General features: G+C 39.8%; 1 protein-coding gene across 1 annotated transcript in view; it reads left to right on the forward strand.

The window, feature by feature from the left end:
• Positions 1-22,925, forward strand: part of TIAM2 (TIAM Rac1 associated GEF 2) — a 440,232-nt gene that overhangs the window by 34,311 nt on the left and 382,996 nt on the right. Inside the window, 6 exon segments of the mRNA XM_040965572.1 lie at positions 6,815-6,976; positions 12,999-13,152; positions 13,830-13,960; positions 18,068-18,244; positions 19,756-19,835; positions 21,674-21,791. Of these exon segments, the coding sequence (XP_040821506.1) occupies positions 6,815-6,976; positions 12,999-13,152; positions 13,830-13,960; positions 18,068-18,244; positions 19,756-19,835; positions 21,674-21,791 (822 nt within the window).

Consider the following 22,925-nt stretch of genomic DNA (forward strand, 5'->3'; position numbering starts at 1 on the left):
GATTTACTATGTGCAGGACTTGCCCAGGGGTCTTGTTCAAATGCGCATTCACCCACTGAATGTGGGGAGAACCTCCCATTCTTCATCACTAATGTTCTTCACTGCTACATTTCTTCTGCTGTGTTTTCAGAAACCACGGTTTGAGTATCAGAGAAGTTTATGAATTAAGTTTCTTTTTTGGTGTGATTTGATTTGGGTTAGAGGAGTTTCAATTGCTCATGTATTTTTAAAATTGTTTTTGTTTTTGTTTTAAGATTTATTTACTTTTATTGGAAAGTCAGTTTTACAGAGAGGAGGAAAGACAGAAAGATCTTCCCGTCTGCTGATTCACTCCAAGTGGCAGCAAAAGCTGGAGCTGAGCCAATCTGAAGTGAGGAACCAGGAGCCTCTTCTGAGTCTCCTGCGTGGGTGCAGGGTCCCAAGGCTTTGGGCCATTCTTAACTGCTTTCCCAGGCCACAAGCAAGGAGCTGGATGGGAAGCAGGGCTGCTGAGGTTGGAACCAGTGCCCATATGGGATACTGGCTTGTGCAAGGCGAGAGCTTTAGCTGTTAGGCTACTGCGCTGGGTACAGGCTTTGAAGTTTTGATGAAGCAAATGACGTTCAAGTTTAGACTGGATAACTCATTGCATATTCAAATATCCCCCCTCCCCTCCAAAAAATCCCTACTTGAAAACATAAATCCTTTTTCCCCAGTGTTTCCCATAAAGGATGCTCCAACTGGAACTGAACTGTGGTTAGAGCCAGGACATTGATACCAGTGTTTCATTTATAGGCCAATCTGACTTAGACTTGTTTTATGCTGTCAACATGAAAGCCTGACTTAAATTTTATTAGTTTTGTGTGTACTTATTTCTGTATCTGTGCCTAGATATGTGCAATTAAAAAAAGTAGAGTCAGAACTACCATTGGTTCACTCTCCAAATGGTGTACAGCTCAAACTGCACTTGGCTAAAGCCAGGAACTCAATCAAGTGCACAGGTGGCAGTAACCGAGTTCCTAGTGCTGTGTCCTGTGGCACCCATCCTCCCTGCCCCATCCCTCTCTGCAGCAGCAGGAAGCTGAAGTCAGGAGCCACACTCTACACACAGGGACATGGCACACTGATGTTTTCCCGCAGTCCTCACTGCCAGCTTAAATCCCCACCAAGCTCAGTGTAGCTGAGTTGCATTATGGACTCATGATCCCCGTCATGGCCGAGATGCAGGAGAGTTCCTTCACCAGATTTCGTTCAACTCTCCTTCTCTTCTCAGCCTTTGTTGCCCTGGAAGTCACTAACCTGATTTCTGTCGGGATAATTTTGTATTTCAGGAATGTTAAGTAGACTGAAATAGTATATGCAACCTTTCAAGCTTGACTGCTGGCCTTGCATAATCCCCTTGAGAGCGAGTGGAGTTGTTGCGTGTTATCAAGTGGTTTCTCTTTTATTTCTGGACAGAGTTTCATTATATTGGATATATTGTAGTTTGTTTGCTTATTGGATATCATCTGGGTTATTTCTAGTTTTGAGTGATTAATAATTAAGCTGCTGGAGTATTTGTACAATGATTTTTACATGAATATATTTTTGTTTCTATAGGATAGTAAGTGCATATTATCATTCTTTCAGATAAACTGCCAATCTATTTACCAGATTGGTTATGCCATTTTACATTCCTTTCCTATACTGTAACGTGATACAAGTGAGGGAGAGTTGTAGCTGCAGTGTGTAATCTGTTGTCTGTTATTCCAAAAAGTGATGAATGATGGTAAGTCAAAGATTATTTTCCCTTTTAGAAAATTCACTTTATAAGAGAGAATATTTTGGTCGCATCCACTGTTTTGTTCTGTAAATGTCCCTGAGCAGAAGCCAGGCAGAAGCCAAAAGCCTAGAGCTTATTATTTATTTGTTTAAGGATTTATTAATTTTTATTGGAAAGTCATATTTACAGAGTGAAGGGGAGACAGAAAGAGATCTTCTGTCCAGTGATTCATTCTCCAAGTGGCTGTGACAGCCAAAGCTGAGCCTGATCTTCCATGTGGGTGCAGGATCCTAAGGCTTTGCATCATCCTTTGCTGCTTTCCCAGGCCAGTTGGAATTCGATGGGCAGTGGAGCAGCCAGGGCATGAAGTGATGCCCATATGTGATGCTGGCATGTGCAAAGCGAGGATTTTAGCTGCTAGGCTGTTGTGCCAGGCCCTAGAGCCTGGAGCTTTAACCAGGTTGTCTCATGGGTGATATGTGCCCAAGAACTTGGGCTTCTGTCCACTTACTCCCACGGTGCCGCATTTGCATTTGGCTGGATCAGAAGTAATTTATTTGAAAAATAAATGGACAAAGAGGGAGCTACAGACATGCAGAAGGAGCTTCGTTGGCTGTTCTGTTTCCACGTGCACAGAGCCAGGGTTAGGCCAGGGTGAAGCAGGAGCCACTGGAGCTCCTCAGTGGCAGTGCAGGCAGCCTTGTGAGGAGCGAGCTGTCTAGGAGCTGTGCTGTGCCATGGCGTCTGTTCAAATACTCAAGGTGTGGGAGGTTCCTGTAGAGTTTTCTTTGTGTTTAGTTCCTGTTGAAGATTTATAAATGGGCAAAGGTGATTTAAAAAATTCATGGGAGATAGGATTAGCAGCAGAGTGTCCTGGGTCTCACCTTTGGTGGCCCCCAGCAGGTCATCAGCTCTTGCCTTCCGCTCAGCTTGGTCCCAGTCTAGAGGCGTTAGAGTGTGACCCAGGGCATTGAGCCTGTTTGTCTTCCTTTTCTCCTTATCCTCTTGGATTTCTGTCTACTTCTCCCTTCCTATCAAATAAATCTTTTTAAAGTGATATGTATTTTACTGTAAAACAAAATTGAAACCCATGTATTGGATGTCCGTGAAGTTTGGGGTCTAGATTTATTTTTGATATTGAAGTTGTTACCTAAATTAGCCTGTTTCTAGACTTTATAAAGTACCTTATGTAAGGAATTCTTAGCTGGGATATATTCTTAGCTGGGATATATAATAGTTACTATGTTGCATAAAGGAAACAACTTCAAGAAACATTTGTGTATTGAGGAAAATATGTAAGATATCCCAAGATTTCTTTTTTATCATTCTTTGATGGAATCTCTAAATTGTAAAAGTATTACATTATCAACTAATATTGGTTGCTATTTACAAAACCCGAAGGCAGCTAGGTAAGGATCATTATCCCTCTATTTATTGAACTAGTCTGATTGGAGAACACTGGGTAATGTATTGATTTATATTCTGAGTTTTTTTCTCATTACTCTATGTGGAATAGTGAGGGTGCAATGGAATTTAGAAGTAAAGTAAACTGATCAAGAACTCAGTGATTTCCTAAATAATCTTTAAATACAAAAGTGAATTTACTTGGTTGTTGTAACATTCTTCCATATGAATTGCACAGTAATACTGAAACCTGTTTAAGTTCTTTGGGAGAAGGTGTAGTTCAGATGGTCATTTCTTTTGCAGGTTAAATTTTAGAATTGTTAATGAAGGTTTATGAATAGGCATCAGAGGATTGGGGATCTTCTGGAAAATCTGTACAGTGTATCTCTTTTTTTCTTTTCTTGAGATTTTGTTTTTATTTAAAAAGAGTTCTATAAAGGAGAGATACTAAGGGTGGTCTTCCATCTGTTGGTTCACTCTGTAAATGGGAACAACAGCCAGAGATGGGCCAATTCAATACCAGGAGCCAGGAGCTTCTTCCACATCTCCTCCATGCATGCAGGGACCCAAGCACTTGTCCCAGGCCATAAACAGTACTAAATTGAATGTGGAGCAGCCAGGACTTGAACCGGCAGCCATACAGGATGCTGGTGCTGTAGCATGAATTGTATAAGGTATCTTTCTTATTCTATAACCCATCTTAAAAGGCTATTTCCTTGTAGCAGAAGAAATTGAAGAAATTGGAAGTTATTAGAATATAGTTTAAAAAGAATATTTGTGAAGATTTAGCCTAACAAGTTTTAAAAAATTATTGAGAATAAAAATGGCTCGTAGTGTTGGAGAGTCTCAGGAATTCTTGTTCTCATCTCATACCTAAAGTGGAAACTGAAAAACAACGTAGATTAATCCTCATTCTTCTCTCAAGTTTCTAGATGGGGACTTAACCAAGTTTTCTAATGTTACATTATTTGAAATAGTAGATTCTGCTTAAATAGTGTTTTGCCATTCTGTTTGGCAGAAATGCCTGATCTGTCCGTGTAGGGATTGCTGTAGTTCTTCGTTGCGGTGAACTAATCCTGAAGTTCTGGAGGAAGAAAGGCTTTCCTCTGCCCTTCTGGCTTGCCACTGCAGCTGCTCTGGGGGCTTCCAGTCCTCACAGTAGATCAGAAAGGCAAATGTGTGTGCTTCACACGAGTAGTAATTGTGTTTTGGAACTTTGTAGCTTATTGATTTTGTCCTGAAAATTAAAGAAAAAAATGTATCCCAAAATGCCAGTACATGAATTACTTGTATTGTTTGCATTAATTACATAACTTTATCACTGTATTTTGGTTATTAATTTTTAAAGCTCTTTCAGCAACTTGTAAATTCTGTTCAGCCTTACTGTGAAGATAATACTTGTCCTGCTCTTCAGATAATGCATTATGTAAGATTATATCCAGATTTAAGGGAAATTAAAGTGATAGCAAGTCAATAATTATTAAACACCTGCATTTGTAACACTGGGGGATATGTTTTTATTTTTATTTATTTAACAAAGTAGGCGTCCTGATTTTCATTAAGTTTGAAAAGTTGGTTTTTTTTTTCTTACTGGAATGTATTGTTTGCCTGGCTAACTAGTAATTTTCTTTGAATGCATGGTAATCAAAGGAATATAGTATTAGTTGGATATATGAACTGAAGGACAGATGTACCAAGTATTTTGGAACTTGAAGGAAAGCAGTTTTTGAAACAGTAATTTTAAACAGATTATTTGGATTTCTCAGTTAAGTTAGACCTGAAATGGTCTAAAAATTTTTTTGTCTAAAAATAACGTTACTGCCTTTCCTTGAAATACTTCAACTATAGATATAGCCAGAGTCTTCGGATACATTTTTGTAAATAAATATTAAAGTCCTGTTAAAATGTTTGATTTAAAGAAAAGTTAAAGACCTGTCTCATCATCTAGTGTTGTTGCCAAATGAAATCCTCCTGGTATTGGCTGAGAAATCCTCCTCAGAAATACAGTTTATAGAAGAGGGCATTGGGTCGAAGGGTTTTGTTTTGTTTTGTTTTGTTTTGTTTTGTTTTGTTTGTTTTGTTTTGTTTTGTTTTGGCTCATACTCATTTCTGGATTTCCAACAAGAGTTTCTCAGCACTGCTTTTGCTTTAGTGTAAATATGAGTACCAGCAGATTCTGTTTCATAATGCATTTAACTTAATTGTATCCAAAAGTAGAACCTGCTGTGCAGGTATAATTTTATTTTCTTCAGCATGTGTGTGGTGAAAAGGTTGTCTCATATTTTGTCGTATGAGGATACAACAGGAACTTTTAAAAGATACCATATTTATTTGAAAAGCAGAGTTGGAGAAAGATTTTCCATCTACTCCCTAAATACCAGAACCCGGCCATTTCAGAGCTAGAGTAGCAGCTGCTGCTGCTGCTTCTTCTTTTTTTTTTTTAAAGATTTATTTATTTTTATTACAAAGTCAGATATACAGAGACGAGGAGACACAGAGAGGAAGCTCTTCCATCTGCTGATTCACTCCCCAAGTGACCGCAATGGCCAGTGCTGTGCCGATCCGAAGCTGAGACCCAGGAACCTCTTCCGGGTCTCCCACACAGGTGCAGGGTTGAGCCATACTCAATTGCTTTCCCAGGCCACAAGCAGGGAGCTGAATGGGAAGTGGAGCTGCAGGGATTAGAACTGGCTCCCATGTGGGATCCCGGTGCATTCATGGCGAAGACTTTAATCCACTAGGCCGCTGTGCCGGGCCATAGAGTAGCTTCTTACAGGTTTCCCATGGGGGTGTAGGACACCTGGGACTTGGGCCATCTTTTGCTGTTATCAAAGACAGATTAGCAGGGATCTGGATTGGAAGAAGACCAGCTGCAGCAAAATTGGCCACCACATGGAGTGCTGACACCACAATCAACTGCTTTACCCCCTACAGAACAGCACTGGCCCCCAAACAGGAGCATTAAACTTGATGTAAAATGATTCTTCATTGTGTTCATTTAATGCCCATGGTAAGAGAACACAAGGGTTTTGAGATAGGTGATAAACAATATAGTTGAAAAACATTGACCCAGTGGAGAAGCTGAAACATGTTTACACAGGGAAGGTTCCCAGAATTAATGCTGCTGCTGTCTGATCACTTTCATAGATGCAATATTTGGGCTTAGTGTATTTAGAATGTTACAATTTGCCATTGGTATTTGTTCTTTCATTATTGCAGAAACTCTTTTGTTACGTGTTTAAGATGAAGTCTAATGCATGTTGGCTATGCATTTCTTAAAGCCCATTTTTCCTGAATTTGCTCCTTGCTTTTCCAGGTAGCTTTTCAAATCATTAAAAACTTTCTTATTCTTCTTTTTCTTCTTATTATTATTCTGTTTTTGGTTATTAAAGCCAGTAACATTTTAGAAATACTGTGTTTAAAGCACAGTAATATTTTAGAACTTAGATGATTGGCAGTCGAACTGAATACATAGAGTAGCCAAAAGAGATTGCTTTACAATACCATCCTATAAATCAGTGGTCAGGAGTAGTCGATTTATGAATATTCAGTATTCACTGTCAATAAATGCAGTGTTTTTTCTATTTGTATAGAGGTTATCGTGATGTTTTTCTACCAGAAATTTTACCTTTCCTTTTTCTTCCCTTCTCTCTTTGTTTTCCCCATTAGTGTAAGCCAGAATACAAGGTACCTGGACTTTATGTTATCGACTCCATTGTACGACAATCTCGACATCAGTTTGGTCAAGAAAAGGATGTGTTTGCGCCCAGATTTAGTAATAACATAATTAGCACTTTTCAGAATTTATATCGTTGTCCCGGTGATGATAAGGTATGTTGCTCCTTTTTTTTGTTTTTAAAGAGATACATTGTATTCTTTACTTAATCGGTTTTTAGAATTTCCTGGTTGACGGATTTTTTATTTAATCACTCCAATTATGAAATATCCAGTTATTGTGATAAATTGAAGTAATTGGTGTTAAATAAACTTGGTACCAAAATCAAAGGAACTTAGTACAACAAGCTTTCCTTCTATTCTACATTCCTTTGTTGACACGTCCAAGCAGTTCAGGATTCTGAATATTTGAGTTGAGTTGATGCTTAGCCTTTGCAGCAGTTTTGAAAAACCAGTTCTCTGAGCAATTAGTAGAAAATGACTACAAATCAAAATTCTTTTGTTGGTTGGATGTTTTTTAATGCTGGAAGCCATACTTGTCGATCTGGTAGATATGAACGTACAACTGTGTTTATAGCAAGTTATTGGACAGCTTTGTATTCCGGAGGAGCACAAGGAGAGCTTGCTTATCTTTGTTTTACCTTGATAGATTAGATTAGTTAATTTTCAGTACTGATTGGAGCTTCAGGTGTGCTCTTTTGACAGGATTCAAGTGAATTAAATAGGAGAAAAGGTAAGAACAGGTGAAAACTAATGGATGCTTTAAGGATGAACTGTAACTGCTCATAAGTCTTTCATCTCAGGTACAAGATTTGAAAGTTTCCTTTTCAGTCAAAGTATAAGTCAGGACATGTTGCATGACAATAGGTTTGGAGAGACATTTATTAGTGTGTTGTTCTAATATTTAGTTAGTTGAAAGGCAGAGTAACAGAGGGAGAGATCCGTCCCCTACTGCATTGTTTTATTCCTCAAATGGCCACAGTGGGTGGGGCTCTGTCAGGCCAAAGCCAGAGCCTGAAGCTTCTTCCAGTCTAGTGTGTGTGGGTGCAGGGCCTAAGAACTACAGCCAACATCTGCTGTTTTCCCAGGTGCATTGCTAGGGAGCTGCATTGGAATTGGAGCAATTAGGACTGCAACCAGCACCCATACTGGAGCCAGCACTGCCAGTGGCTGCTTAACCCATGATTGTACTGCACTGGCCCCTTGGGTCTACATTTTAATTTCTGTTTTTAAAATTCATTTGAAAGAGAAAGGGATCTGGTATCTACTGGTGTACTCCCCAGGTGCTCACCACTTCCAGGGATTAGACTAGATATAGAGCCAAGATGGGGAATCAAACACTATCACCCACATGAGAACAGGAGCCCAGTGCTGTAGCCATCATCTGTTACCTGCTAGGGTGTGCATTAGGAGGAAGCTGGGCTCAGAAGTGGAGCTGGCTGTGGAGTCCAGGCGCTTTGGGCTGAGATGCAAGCATCCTAAGCAGTGTCTTTAAGAACCCTTCCAACACTCCCTAATTTGGGAGACAAAGTTTTCATATTTTTTTTGCTTTTCGTTACTGTGGTACTTTGATAATTTTGTGCAAATCAGAATTATTTCTAATTTCAGGTGATCTACTCCAATAGATTCCTTTTTTAAAAATTGATTTATTTGAAAGACAGTGCAGAGACAGAAAATGATAATGTTCCGTCTGCTAATTCACTCTCCAAATGCGCACAGTGCTGGGTCTGGGCCATGTCAAAACGGGGAGCCTAGCATTTCTTCTAGGTCTTCCACATGGGCTCCCAAGCACGTGCCTGAGATATGCTGCTTTCTCAGGTGCACGAACAGGGCACTGGTTTGGAAGTGGAGCAGCCAAGACTCAAACTGGCATCAATATGGGAAACCAAAGTTGCTGCTGAAGGCTCAGCTGTAACAAGGCCTTCTGATTGATTCTTAACTAATTGGAAATGTTACATATACCTTTTTAAACATTAATGTACAAATTTTATTATTTGAGGATGGTTTCCTATCAGTTGCAATGAACAGAGTATTATATTTGCATATTTTGTAATATTATGGCTCATAATTTTACATAAATGTAGGAGGAAATATTAATACTGTTAGCTCAGTTGTGACTAAGGGACATCGTGTTTTGTGTGTAGATTTATATTGGTTGGTGATTTTTATGTACTTATTGAAATACATGATGACTCTTGGGAACTTAAAGCAAAAAAAATAAAAGCACTTTGTTCATAGGAAAAGAAATTGTAAGGCACAAAGTGTTTTGTGTACTAGTTTTTTATTTTAAACATAAAGATTCCTATGTTAATATAATTTGAACATAGCTTAAAATATTTTGAAATGTTGAGATTTTAAAATGAACCATGTGTTTATTAGGGAAATTGCTGTTTGCTGTTATAAAATGTGCATGTTTAATAGAATTCTAATTTTATGCCTAATTTTAGCCTTTGTCATTTAAATTTCCCTTGAATGGTATAAATAGCGTAACAGTAGTTAGTATAGCATTTTTCCTTTGTGCTAAACATTTGTGAATCACATTGTTCTGTGATGACATCAAGGAAGTAGTTATTATGTAGATGTTCTTTTCCCAGTGACAGTAGAGATTTAGGCTTCTGTTATCCTGACTTAGAATATACCCTAGGCAAGATGGGTCTGTCAGTGTTTGTTTGAAAAGCTATAGACTATCTGCGGGTATTTGTTGTTGGGCATAGTTTTCTGCTTTTATGTCTAAAGTATTGAGACTTTATTAGCCTTTCATACAGGCAATGAAACATTTAAGTGGGAATTTTCTTAGTTTTCAGGTTCTTTCTGAATATTCCTTTGTTACTAGATTGCGGAATTAGCGAAGAAACCAGAAAACAGTAATACCTTGTGTGTTTGTAATACCTGGAATGTCACAGGAAAGACAGGCAAATATTCCATTGGCTGTGATTTCACAGCCAAACAGAATTTCTCATAAAAAGATTTTAGGAGCAAAATATGGGCACAAATAATTAAATAGAAATGCTTACTAATGTAGCTGTGAAGAACTGTAAGAGCCAGCACTGTGGGGTAGCAAGTAAGCCGCTGACTGTGGTGCTAGCATCCCGAATGGGTGGGTCAAGTGCCCGGTAATGTGCCGTGAAAGCAGTGGAAGATGGCTCATATCCTAGACCCCTACACCATGGAAAAGCTCCTGGCTCTTGGTTTTGGACTGACTTAACCCCAGCCATTGTGGCCATTGGGAAATGAATCAATAGAGGGAGATTTCTCTCAAATCTTTGTCTCCCCTCCCCCAACGGTGCATTTCATATAAATAAGTCAATTTTTTAGACAGATTACTTTTATTGGCAAGTCAGATATACAAAGAGGAGGAGAGCCACAAAGGAAGATCTTCCGTCCACTGATTTCACTCACCAAGTGGCTGTGATGGCTGGAGCTGAGCCAGCCAGGAGCCAGGAGCCTATGCGTGGCCAGGAGCCAAAACTTTGAGCCGTCCTTCACTGCTTTTCCAATCCCATAAGCAGGGTACAGGTTTGAAAGTGGGGCTGCCAGAGTTAGAACCAGTGCCTATATGAGATCCCGGCGCATGCCAAGTTAGAATTTTAGCCACTAGGCTACTGCACTGAGACAAATAAACCACTACTTTAAGAAGTGAGATGGAAAAAAATATAAAAGGGAGATAGAATTCTGTCTCAAGCTACTCAAGGTTTGATACTGGTTAAAGCGTCAAAACTAGGGGGATGAGGTGGTACAGCAATTTAAGCCACAGCACATAACAGCAATATTCCACATGGGTGCTGGTTCAAGTCCCAGCTGCTCCTCTTGTGGTCTAGCTTCCTGCTAATGAGCTGGGGTAAATAGAGGCAGATGGCCTAAGTGTGTGGGCCTCTACTACACATGTGAGGGGGCGTGATGAAGCTCCTATCTCTTGGCCTTAACATGGATCAGAACTGACTCTTGGGGCCACATAGGAGTGAACATGTGTACTCTCTTTGCTTCCTAACTCTGCTTTTCAAATAAAAGCATAAGCATTCGTAACAAACTCAAAGGAAACAGATACTGAAACAGTTTGAGAAAAGGGATCTGAGCTACCTTATTGGGGTTGAGGCTGTGGTGTAGCAGGTGAGCCACTGCCTTTAACACCAGGATCCCATAGGAATGTCAGCTGGAGATCCAGCTGCTCTACTTCTGATATAATTTCACTAATGTGCCTGTAGTAGCAATGGGAGATAGCCCAACTGCTTTGGCCCCTTCACCCGTATGGGGAATTGACAAGAAGTGCCCGATTCCTAACCATTTGGGGAGTGAAACACAGATGGAAGATGTCCTTGTGTCTGTGTAAATAAATAGAAATCTTTAAAATAGCCTCTTCAGTGTACTAATGAGAAAACTGAGGATAATTTTTTACTTATTTACATATTGGCCTAAGTTCACACTCAGAAAGATTTTTCAACTGGTATGTATATAACCCATGAGTTTTATAGCAATTTTGTAATTACTAAATGACTAGAATTTTACCAGAAATGTGAAATATTCTGGATGCTTAAGTCATCTTGAAAATGATTGCAAGCAAAGTAAAAAATTGACTTGCATGATGGTTCTGAGAGTTGTGGTTAGCAATGCCGATGCCTAACGGGGTAGGGGCGAGTTTATTGTGTGCTGCAGGTGAGGGCCTTCTTAGGAGCAGAGAAAGGACCAGCGTGCTTAAGAGGTGGCAGGTCTTCTTGCAAGCAAAGTTTTCTGGTTTTATTTTTTTCCTTTCAGAATGTAAAGGACTCAAATTACTGTATAACATGGAGCATTATTTGTGTAAATTGTATATTTAACATTTTGAGAGCCAGGTTAAATTATTTCATTATGGCAGTGACATTGTATATGGCAGAAAGACTGAAAAGAAAGGGGAAGGGATGGATTGTTTGTGGTACTTAAGAAAGTTTGTGGAAAGACGAAATTAAAAGAACATACATTTGCATGAACTTTTTAAAACAGATTTTATTGTTATTGGAAAATTGGATTTATAGAGACAAGATACAGAGAAAGCTCTTCTGTCCAATGATCTACTCCCCAAGCGGCTGCAGTGGCTGGAGCTGAGCTAATCCAAAGCCAGCAGCCAGGAGTTTCTTCAGGGTCTCCCACGCAGGTGCAGGCTCCCCAGGCTTTGGGTTGTCCTTTACTACTTACCCAGGACACAAGCAGGGAGCTGGATGGGAAGTGGAGCAGCAGGACATGAACCAGCGCCCATATAGGATCGTGGTGCATGCAAGGCGAGGACTTCTAACCACGAGGCTACCACATCTTGCTCAGCCTTGTTTTTCTTTTAATTTTTAAAGATTTATCATTTTCCTTGAATGTAAGAGTTACAGAACTTTCCAATAATAAATAAATAAATCTCTAAAAAAAGATAGAGAGGGAGAAACAGAGATTATCTGTCTTCTTGTTACTCCTCAAATGTCTGCAACAGCCAGTGCTACGCTGGTCTGAAGCTGGGAGCCACGAGCCTCCTGGAGTATGTAGGGGCCCAAATACTTCAGCTTGTTTTGCTTTCCTGGGCCAATTAGCAGGGTACTGACTTGGAAGTGGAATAGCTGGGACTCCAACCAGTGCCCACATGGGATGCCTACTATGCTGCCAAGGTGGGCCCTGCCATGAACTTTTGCAGTATAGTATTTCAAATTTTGTCTATAAAGAAGTTTTTGTGTCCCTAGCACGTATGGTAAAATATTTAGAAAGGAATTAATTTTATTAATATCTTACTACTATCCACATTTAGTTTAAAAAGTGAATTTCAAAGACTCACACTAACTAAGGGCTTTGTCATATGGTTATTTTATTATCAACAAAACCTATGTGAACAAACTTTACATTGATCTGAACTACAGCTTGTTTTGGATACTAAGATGAAACGTGTGCCTCAGAATCCTTTAGCTTGTTCTGCCAACTGTACCCTCCATCTCATTAGAATTGATGTTGAAGATGAAAGCTAGATATCAAAGTTGGATTCAACATATCAGAATAGGATATATTTTCAAGTAAGTTAAAGGCAACAAATATGAAATGGTAGAAAATGTGAAATTTCAGTGATGAAATTCAGTACTTAGAAGTATTTAAATGTCCCTTTGCTATTCAGTGACCAGTCACTTGTAATTCCTATGTTATGAAATTATTAAAATACCATTTTTCTTTTTACCTCTAGAGTAAAATAGTGAGAGTATTAAACTTATGGCAGAAGAACAATGTATTTAAAAGTGAGATTATTCAGCCCCTTTTGGATATGGCAGCAGGGATTCCTCCCCCTGTTGCCACTCCAGTGCTGGCCAGTACTACTGCTGCGATGAGCAATACGCCAGGTATGTCACTTTGTGTGGGGTTGTTGTATAATTGTTCCCAGATAAAACAGTAGTTGGATAATGCCAGGAAATTTGCCCAGCATTAGGTAAATGAAAGAATATATTTTGAAGGAAGGAAATATATATTTGGATACTACATTGGTGTGTAATTAAGAAACAAACATAATGAACCTTGGAAAAGAGTATTATCGCAGGTTGTGGTTTCCTTGAAGTAAGCTGACCTTTCAAACTTGCATATGAAATCAATCTTAGTTGTCAATAGAAAAATATAATATTTATGAAGAACTCTGAAAAAATTAACACTTTAATGCTTAAAGTAGTAAGTGAAACATAGTTTATAATATTTTCCTCAAAAATCATATTTGAAATGTGTTATTGAGTTTCTTATAAAGTTTTTCCAGGTGTTTAGACTTTGCTGAGTATACAGACTGCTAAGTATTATATACTCTGTGGATAGATTTATGGTTTGTTTTTTTTGAGAGCTCCTTTGTGTTTTTATGCTACCTAAAATTACCAAGGATTTTTAATGATTTTTCACAATGGAGTCAACAGAATAAAACATTTATGTAAATTTTTCTCTTATCTTATGAAAATAATAGGACATATTTGTCTTTTTTCGAGCCTCATTTCTTTACATATTGATTTAGATTGGTGGGTGGGCATGCGTCTCTTCGCAGGAACTCCAGTGACACCTGTGACTCCAGCCACTGTGGTCCCAGGCTTACCTGACCCATGGGTATCTCAGATAACAAACACTGATACACTGGCGGCCGTTGCACAGATCTTACAGAGTCCTCAAGGCCAGCAGGTGAGTTACTCTGGTTTGTTGAAAATAATTTACAATTTGTTATTTTCCTAATGAATTGCTTCATACATACTATGAGATATGTATTGATAGTGCATCACTACTCTGTACCTTGAACTTTTAATTTGTGAATGCATTTTGAGTACCTTAATATATCATTGAATATTATTTTATAAATAATATAAAATTAATAATAAATAATATTTTATTGTTTTATATTCTGTGGCAGAATATCATCAAGCACTTCGTTTTTTAAACAGCTTTATTCATTTAATTGGAACAGTTACCATGAAGGTCTGGCATTATGGGCTAGTGGCTAAATCCTCACTTTGCATACGCTGGGATCCCATATGGACACTGGTCTGTGTCCCAGCTGCTCCACTTCCCATCCAGCTCCCTGCTTGTGGCCTGGGAAAGCAGTTGAAGGACACCTCTTCCTTGAAGGAGACAAATAGACATTTAGAGTGACACTTGACTTTACAAATATTTAGAGTGACAAAAGTTTTGAGAGGCAGGTCAGAATTAAAGATAAAAAAAATATATGTATGTATTTAAACATTTTGTGGGTTTTTTGTTTGTTTTGTTTTGTGTCATGTTTTTATTTGTAAGGCCAGTTTATAGAGGGAAGAGAAGGCTGAGATGGAAAGAGCTTCCATTAGCTTATTCACTCCTCAGATAGCCACAGCAGCTCAAACTTAGCTGATCCAATCCAAAACCATAAATCAGAATGGCCACGGATTTGAGCTGTTCTCTGTTACTTTCCCATTCAATAAGCCGGGGGCTGAATTGGAAGTGGAGTAGCTGGGTCTAGAACTGGATCTATCTGGAATGGTGGCGTTTTATTATAGAGGATTACCTGTTGAGCTACCATGTCAAACCTCCCCACCACCACCACTAGGATGAATTGTTTTTGAAATGGCATTTTAATTGTGAGTTGAAATGGAACTCGTCATGGCCGAAAGGGAAGTAGAGTTGCATGTGTAGACAAGTGAGGTTGCAGGCAGCATGGCATGTTGTCAGAAAGCTGCTCTGGACGTGTGGTACTTAAGATAGTCACTGAGGTACCAGGTCTCACATGCATGCTCGTTTGAGTCCAGGAGTGCCGCTTCAGAAGCAGCCTTCCTGCCAGCGGCGTGTGAAAAGCACAGAAGAGGCCTAAGGGTTTGGGCCTCTGCCACCTGCATAGGCAACTGGATGCTGCGATTGGCTTCCAGTTTCTGCCTGACCATTGTGGCCATCTGATGGGTGAACAGGAGCTTGAAAGATCTTTGTGTTTTCTTTCTCTATCTCTGTAACTTTAAGATCAGTCAGTATATTAATCTGTCCTTAAAAAAATGAAAGAGAAGGCTTTCCTGTTTTGGGCTCCGTAGTGTGAGGAAATCACACTGTGTGTGAATGAGTTTGAAGGATGGGAAAGATTCATGACTCCCCGACACCAGGTTATTCTGTTTTACTTTACATGTTTTTATTGTTCAGGCCTTTTATAGTCTTTGCTTCGGCTTCCTAGTTTTAAGCTGTAACTTTTCACATACTGTGTGTGTATTTCTATGTGAACATTTGAAAAGTAGTCAGTGCCAGTTTAGCTTCTCCTAGCTTTTGATTGCTCAGGGCTTGAGGCAGGCTGTGTTCAGGTGCACCGAGAGCCATGCGGGCTCCCCGGCTGCGTCACCGTGCCCGGCCGCGTCACCGTGCCCGGCTGCGTCACTGCGCCTGGCCGCGGGACATGCTGTGCCAGGAGTGCAGGCCATTTCCCTGGGAGACAGCGTTCTTAATTACAGTTTTCTGCAGGAGGTGACTTAGCTTTTCTTCTGTTAACCAGGGGACATGCTATTACACTCTCACACACATGAACAACCATGCTTCTCTGAGTCAGTGCATTTAAATATTCTATAATTTTTGTTTTGCATTGAAATGCAGAGTTTTCTGCAATCAGTTGCTCTTTGCAGTTATGCAGAAAGATGGGCTTCTGTTTCCTCACATTTCTTCTCTGCTTTAAATTTAGAATTACTGGGCCCAGCATGGTAGCCTAGTGGCTAAAGTCCTCGCCTTGTACGTGCCCGGATCCCATGTGGATGACAGTTTGTATCCTGGCCTCTCCATTTCCCATCCAGCTCTCTGCCTGTGGCCCGAAAAGCAGCAGATGATGGCCCAGGGCCTTTGGAGCCTGCATCCACTAGGGAGACACAGAGGAGGCGCCAGGATTCTGGCTTTGGACTGACTCAGCTCCAGCTGTTGTGGCCACCTGGGGAATGAACCAGCAGATGGAAGATCTTTCTCTCTAAATTTTCTTTTCCAATAAAAATGAATGAAATATTTTTAAAAATTTAGTATTATTTTCATGAGTTTGGTTTAGCAATGCTGACCTTTTTCTGTGTTCTCTTGGATATAACCTAGAAGTTTTCTGCCTGTGGAAGGCTTGAGTGAACCTTGTCAAAATGGCCTTCACGTCTTAGCGTGGGGTAGGAAGGTCTTGTTTGTTTTTATCTTTTTATTTTTATAGGATTTATTTATTTTTAATGAAAAGTCAGATATACAGAGAGGAGGAAAAACAGAGAGGAAGATCTTCCTTCCGATGATTCACTCCCCAAGTGACCGCAATGGCTGGTGCTGTGCCAGGAGCCAGGAGCTTCCTTCCGGGTCTCCCACACAGGTGCAGGGTCCCAAGGTTTTGGGCTGTCCCAGGCCACAAGCAAGGAGCTGGATGGGAAGTGGGGCCACCGGGACTAGAACTGGCTCCCATGTGGGATCCTGGCACGTTCAAGGTGAGGACTTCAGCCACTAGGCCACGTTGCCAGGCCCTTGTTTGTTTTTAAAGTAGCATTTTGAACTTTACCTATCATTTTTTGTGTTCTTTTAACTTTTCTGAATAGGCCTTAGTAATAGATGTTATGATTTTTAAAAGGTTTTTTTTTTTTCCATTGTTGTACATTATTTTCTAAAAATCTAGCATAGAAATCTGATTGCATGTTGTAGTTTTTTTTAAGGTTATGTTTACTGGAATTAATTATTTTCTAATATTGTCCTAGTCCCATTTAATTTTCAGAATATTGGTGATATTGTGTAGATAACATTTGGCTTTTCTTCCTTAGAAATTAATTGGCCAATTTTATTTCTCTAAAGGTTCTTTGTTTTTAAAGGACAGGTGAAAATGTTGCTAAGCCTGAGCATTGTCAACTAAGAGACTTCTCAGAGTAGAAGATACATCCACTGAGTCTTCAAGTTAATGGAAATACCATCTTTGAGTTATCCTTGATTCCTTTTTCTTCTCTCTTTCATCCCCCTTTTTTACTGGTTTGCTTTCATGTGACCGAGCTACAGAGGGGGACACAGACGGAGGTCGGTGTCGGCTGTCCGCTTGTGCTTACCTGCTGATCTTGGGTTTCTGGGGTTCCTAAGTACAGTAGCTTGTCATATTTTTGTATTTCCTTTGTTCTCACATTAATAGTTTTATGAGAAATGTTTCTTTTTTTCTAAAAGGAACTAGCAAATGAAGATATTTTAAGTACCAGTTGTTTTGCTATTTTTTATTTTTTGCTATTTTGATTTTTCTAATCTGAGGTAACTGATCAGATTGAATTCACGCTTAAGACTTTGATTTTGCTTGATTTCTTTCAGAATGTGTTCATCGGTTTCTTGTCCATGGGCTCTTCAAGGCCTTGCTGTTTGAGAGATGGGGGACAGTGGCAGCAGAGCTTGCTTCCAGCTCGAATTTCCCTGTGCCTTATTACTCATTCTTTACTCCAATAAAAGCATCTCCTTGATTTACTGTTTCAGGAAAACTGTGTTCTTGATTGGTCAGTGTCAGCACTCACTAGGAAATGCTGGTGCTATCCTCAGGCAGGTGAAGCAAACCAGGTGCTTTGTTTGTGACGAATTCTTTACCTTATTGTCGTGGTCTGACCTCTTCATGTTGTTTGAAATACTCCAGCGTTCCAGAAACATGATACCTTACTTAGGACAGCCTTGTCCTTCATATATATGGCCCACACTACCTGAAAACTTTTAACGGTTGCTTTGTATTAATGTGTATTTTATTCTTGATTTCTAGGAACTCGAGGTGGAGACTTTTATGAACAAAACTCATCTGTGTTTTGTACCTTCTCCCTCCAGCTTCAACAGTTAATACAGACGTTACAGATACAGCAGCAGAAGCCACAGCCTTCGATCCTGCAGGCCCTGGATGCTGGTCTTGTTGTTCAGTTGCAGGCTCTCACAGCACAGCTCACTGCTGCAGCCGCAGCAGCCAACACACTGACCCCTTTGGAGCAGGGAGTCTCTTTCAACAAGGTAGAAATCGAAATAAGAATTCCATGTGGAATATTAAGTTGGTGAACTCATATCCTAGAAGTAACTTTTTGTTATATGTTTTATATATGTTGTATATGTTAATTACAGGAATATTATAACTCATTAGCAGTTCTTAGAGTTTTAAATGTTTCTGGTTTTTTGGTAAGAAAAATAAAAAGAAATATTGATTTATTGTATCATTACTTAGACTTTTTTACCAACAGCTTCAGACATTTAATGTAGCTTTATATGACTAGAATACCTAAAACAAAAGACAAACAATAACAAGATTTTCAAACTGAGCATCCAAAGCCTAGTACTGCATTTTAGCATTCATTTATTTCCATTTGTAAAGCAGATTTTACAGGGAGTGAATGTGGAGGTGTTCTATCACTGCTTCATTCTCCAGTTGGCTACAATAGCCAGAGCTGTTACCTTGTTGGGCCAGTGCACTAACTTTAAGTAGAACTTTTTTGTTTTGCTTTGTTTTTTCTGTATTTATGTTTTGTATTTGAAGGGTAATTACAAAGGGCTGAAGGGGTGATCATCCGTTGAGTCACTCCTCAAATGGCCAGATGAGCTCTAGTGCTGGTCCAGGCCAATGCCGGTAGTGTCATCTTGGTCTCACACTGGTACAGGTGCCCATGCCTTTGGAGAATCCTCAGCTGCCTTTCTAGGCACATTGGCAGGGGACTGGATTAGAAATAAAACCAGACATAAACTGTTGCCCATGTTTGGGCTGGCACTGTGTACTGAATAGGACAGCTGCTTTTACCTGTAGTCACCAGCCCAAGTCCCACTGCTGCACTTGAGAGGCAGCTCCCTGCTGATACTCCGGGGTGACCCAAGCCTAGCACTGGCTGTTGGGGTTATTTTGGAGTGAATCAGTGGGTGAAAGTTAGAGATCTCTATCTATACCCACTCCTCGCTGTTTGTGACTCTTCCTTCAAAAAAAAAAAAAAGGAAAAACAATAGAAACAGGTTGGGATGCTGGCCGTTCAAACTGCATCTTAATCTACTTTGGCCCAAAGAGTAGAGCATTCCAAGAGCAGACTAGGAATTAGATCCATTGATGTTTTACCTAGCTGTATTAGCATGTTTATTATGCATCTCTGATTTTATTGTGTGAAGTAATTCAGTAATCAACGTAATCCCCAGGATATACATTCTGAAACTTCCAAGTGAATACCAAAAGACAAATTTCGTAGAATGTGGAACTCAAATAAGTTTTTTGATACATACATACCTGTGGTAATGTTTAATTTATATTTTCAGACCACAGTTGAACAGAGATAACTGAAACTGTAGAATTTGAAATGGGTAAGGGGGGACTTCTGTGTATGTCAGAATGCTTTAAGCAAAAGTAAGGACCCCTTAAAATTCCAGTGTATTATAAAATCATATAAAGCATATATAACGGTAGAAATTAACAGGACATCATTGACACATAGAATTTGTAACTTGGATTTAAATGAAGTGTTCCTTAATTTCTCTCTTTCTCCCTTCCTTAGAAGTTGGTGGATAGGTTTGATTTTGGAGAAGATTCTGAGCATAGTGAAGAACCCAAAAAGGAAATTGCAACTCCTCAATTGTAAGAATTGTGATTTTTCTGTATATCCGTAGTTTTTCTTCTCTTATTTTTGTGAATACTGGGTGGGATCTTGCTACCTAAAATATGTACTAAGTAAGTTGGGATATTGGTTCAGGCTCTTGAACTCCCGCATTACAGGAAAGTGGTGGAATTACTGTCTTTTTATAGTCTTTTCTTTTTTTAAAGATTTATTTATTTTTAATACAAAGTCAGATATACATAGAGGAGGAGAGACAGAGAGGAAGATCTTTTGTCCGATGACTCACTCCCCAAGTGACCACAACGGCCCGTGCTGTGCTGATCTGAAGCCAGGAGCCAGGAACTTCCTTCCGGGTCTCCCACACAGGTGCAGGGTCCCAAGGCTTTGGGCCATCCTCGACTGCTTTCCCAGGCCACAAGCAGGGAGCTGGCTGGAAGTGGAGCTGCCGGGACTAGAACCGGCTCCCATGTGGGATCCTGGCACATTCAAGGCGAGGACTTTAGCCACTAGGCCACACGGCCGGGCCGTTTATAGTCTTTTCTTGGAACTTAGAAATAGCTGGTCATATAGGGAAATTGCTAAGTAGTAGTAAGTTTAGCTGTGATACTTCCTTTTTAGTTTTTAAGTTATCTAACTCAGCTGTAGAATAATGCTAGTACTAGGAAAGAAGCCTGCCACCGAGTTGGGGAGTATTATTTGACTAACCAGAAGTAAGGATTTGGATTGTGGACATTTTATGTGTTGAGAAATGCATGTTTTTATTCAAATTTCTGTTGGTTTTTTTTTTTTTTTTTTTTTTCCTAAACAGTTCTACAGAGCCTGCTAGGTTTTGGGAGGGTCCGTGAAGGACCATTTGAAGGAGGGTGTTAGAGAATGGCGTGGAAGCTGGGAGGATTGGGGGAGGGAAAGGGGGTACATGGATGACCTTCTCTGATGCTCTTGAATCAAATAGAGGATGTTGGTTTTGTATATTAGGTAATATGAAAGCCATATAATTACAGAATATGGAAAATATGAGTGTTCCTTTTGGTAACTGAGCCTGAAGCACACGCATACCCCACTGTAGGGCCTTTCATAGGCCACAAGGGTATGTTCTACTGACACCTGTGGTGAGAAGTCAAGTCATTGGTGTTATGATATGTTCTTTTGTTAAACTAATCTGGTTTCCTGTGTTTTCTACACAATGATTTGAGTTTTGCTTCCTGAAGCAAGGAAACAAATGTGTTCTGTATCTTTGAGACCAGCCTTCAGTATTTGAAGATAGGTATCATTCTTCTCCTTTGGTTTATTTGTTCCAGATGAAGTACACTTTTTTCAACTGTTGCAAGACTTCTCACAATCCTACTTGCCCCTTTTGGGATGCCTTCTGTCTTTGTTCATGTCTTACCTTGTGGCACCCAGAATTCCAGGTTTATTCCCGGTGTGGATTTCTCAGAGTGTAGTTAAATTGTTATTTCCCCTTATCTAAGCATTATCTATTTTTGTTAACATGCCTAGTATATATTTATGCTTCTAAAATATGGTACATTTTATCAGATCTCTCGTTAGTTGTAATTGTGATTTTCCATGTATTGATTGCTAAGCCATATTTGACTCCATATTGTAGTCAGAGGAGTTAAATTGAAAACCTTAAAATAATTCAAGATTTCTATAATTTAAGCTATTCTAATGAAAACACCAGTGTGTATTTAGTCGTGTGAGACGTATCAGATCTTCAACGGAGAATCTCTAACATCTTTTGTTACACTTTTGTAACACTTTTGAAATATACCTTTTAATGTATTCATATTCTGAACTGTTCTGTTTATTTTCATCTTTAACAGAATTAAAGCATGTTTCCATGTGTTTTTCCGTGTAGGTCCCATGTGCCAGACTCTGTGAACAATTCCATCTTCCATCAGATAGCAGAGCAGCTGCAGCAGCAGAACCTGGAGCACCTGAGACAGCAGCTCCTGGAGCAGCAGCCGCCACCGAAGGTACCTGACCCTCGCCTGGCACTCAGACACTGATGGACATGCTGGGGTTTTGCATTCAGTTTGCTGTTGCTGCTATTGTTTCATCCTTTTAATTTTTGCTTTTTTTTTTTCTGAAGTATGGTGGTATGTCTTTAACTTTGTGGCAGTGTTTAATGCATTGATTTCAAAATGTGTTGGTATAAAAAGAATCTTAGTTTTTATCTCCATTTGTATACATACCATTTTTTTTTTTTTGATTCATTTTTATTGGAAACTGCAGAACAAAAGATCTTCCGTCCCCTGATTCACTCCCCAAGTAGCTGCAGGTGCCAGAGCTCTGCTGATCTGAAACCAGGAGACGAGAGCTGCTTTCGGATGTCCCATGGGAGTTTATGGTCCCCAGACTTTGGGACATGCACTGTTTTCCCAGACGATAAACAGGGAGCTGGATGGGAAGTGGGTCAGGTGGGACATGAGCTGGACCCACATACATACTTTTTAAAGATTATTTGAAAGGCAGATTTACACAGAGGAGAGACAGAGTACACATATTCTTTGAGGTTCTTTTGTGTTACTAAGTTCTTCTCACAACCTTTGTAGTTTTTTCTGTAATGTACTGTTTTGTTTTTTTGTTTTAAGATTTTATTTTTTTTGTTGGAAAATAAGATATACAAAGAGGAGAGAGAGAGGAAGATCTTCTGACTGTTGATTTATTTCCCAAGTGGCCGCAATGGCTGGAGCTAAGCTGATCCGAAGTCAGGAGCCAGGAGACTTTTCCTGGACTCCCACATGGGTGCAGGGACCCAAGGCTTTGGGCCGTTCTTGACTGCTTTCCCACAGCAGAAGCAGGGAGCTGAATGGGAAACGGGGCTGCTGGGATACGAACTGGCGCCCATATGGGAATCCCAGTACATTCTAGGCAAGGACTTTAGCCAGCAGGCCACCATGCTGGGCCCTTTTTTCCTTCAATTTTATTTTAAATTTTATGATGCAATTGCATAGGCCATAGGCTCTGAGGTTTCCCTTACCCCCTCCCCAAAACCTGATTTTCCCCATATTATTACAAGACTGCAGTCCTTCATACACAGTTATAAACCCATTGTTCTGCAGTGTAAGTGTGTCCTGACATTGTGAGTACAGACAGGGGCACACAGT

This window comes from Ochotona curzoniae, unplaced genomic scaffold (assembly GCF_017591425.1).
Source record: "Ochotona curzoniae isolate NIBS_2020 unplaced genomic scaffold, NIBS_Ocur_1.0 scaffold_3890, whole genome shotgun sequence".
Taxonomy (NCBI): Eukaryota; Metazoa; Chordata; class Mammalia; order Lagomorpha; family Ochotonidae; genus Ochotona; species Ochotona curzoniae.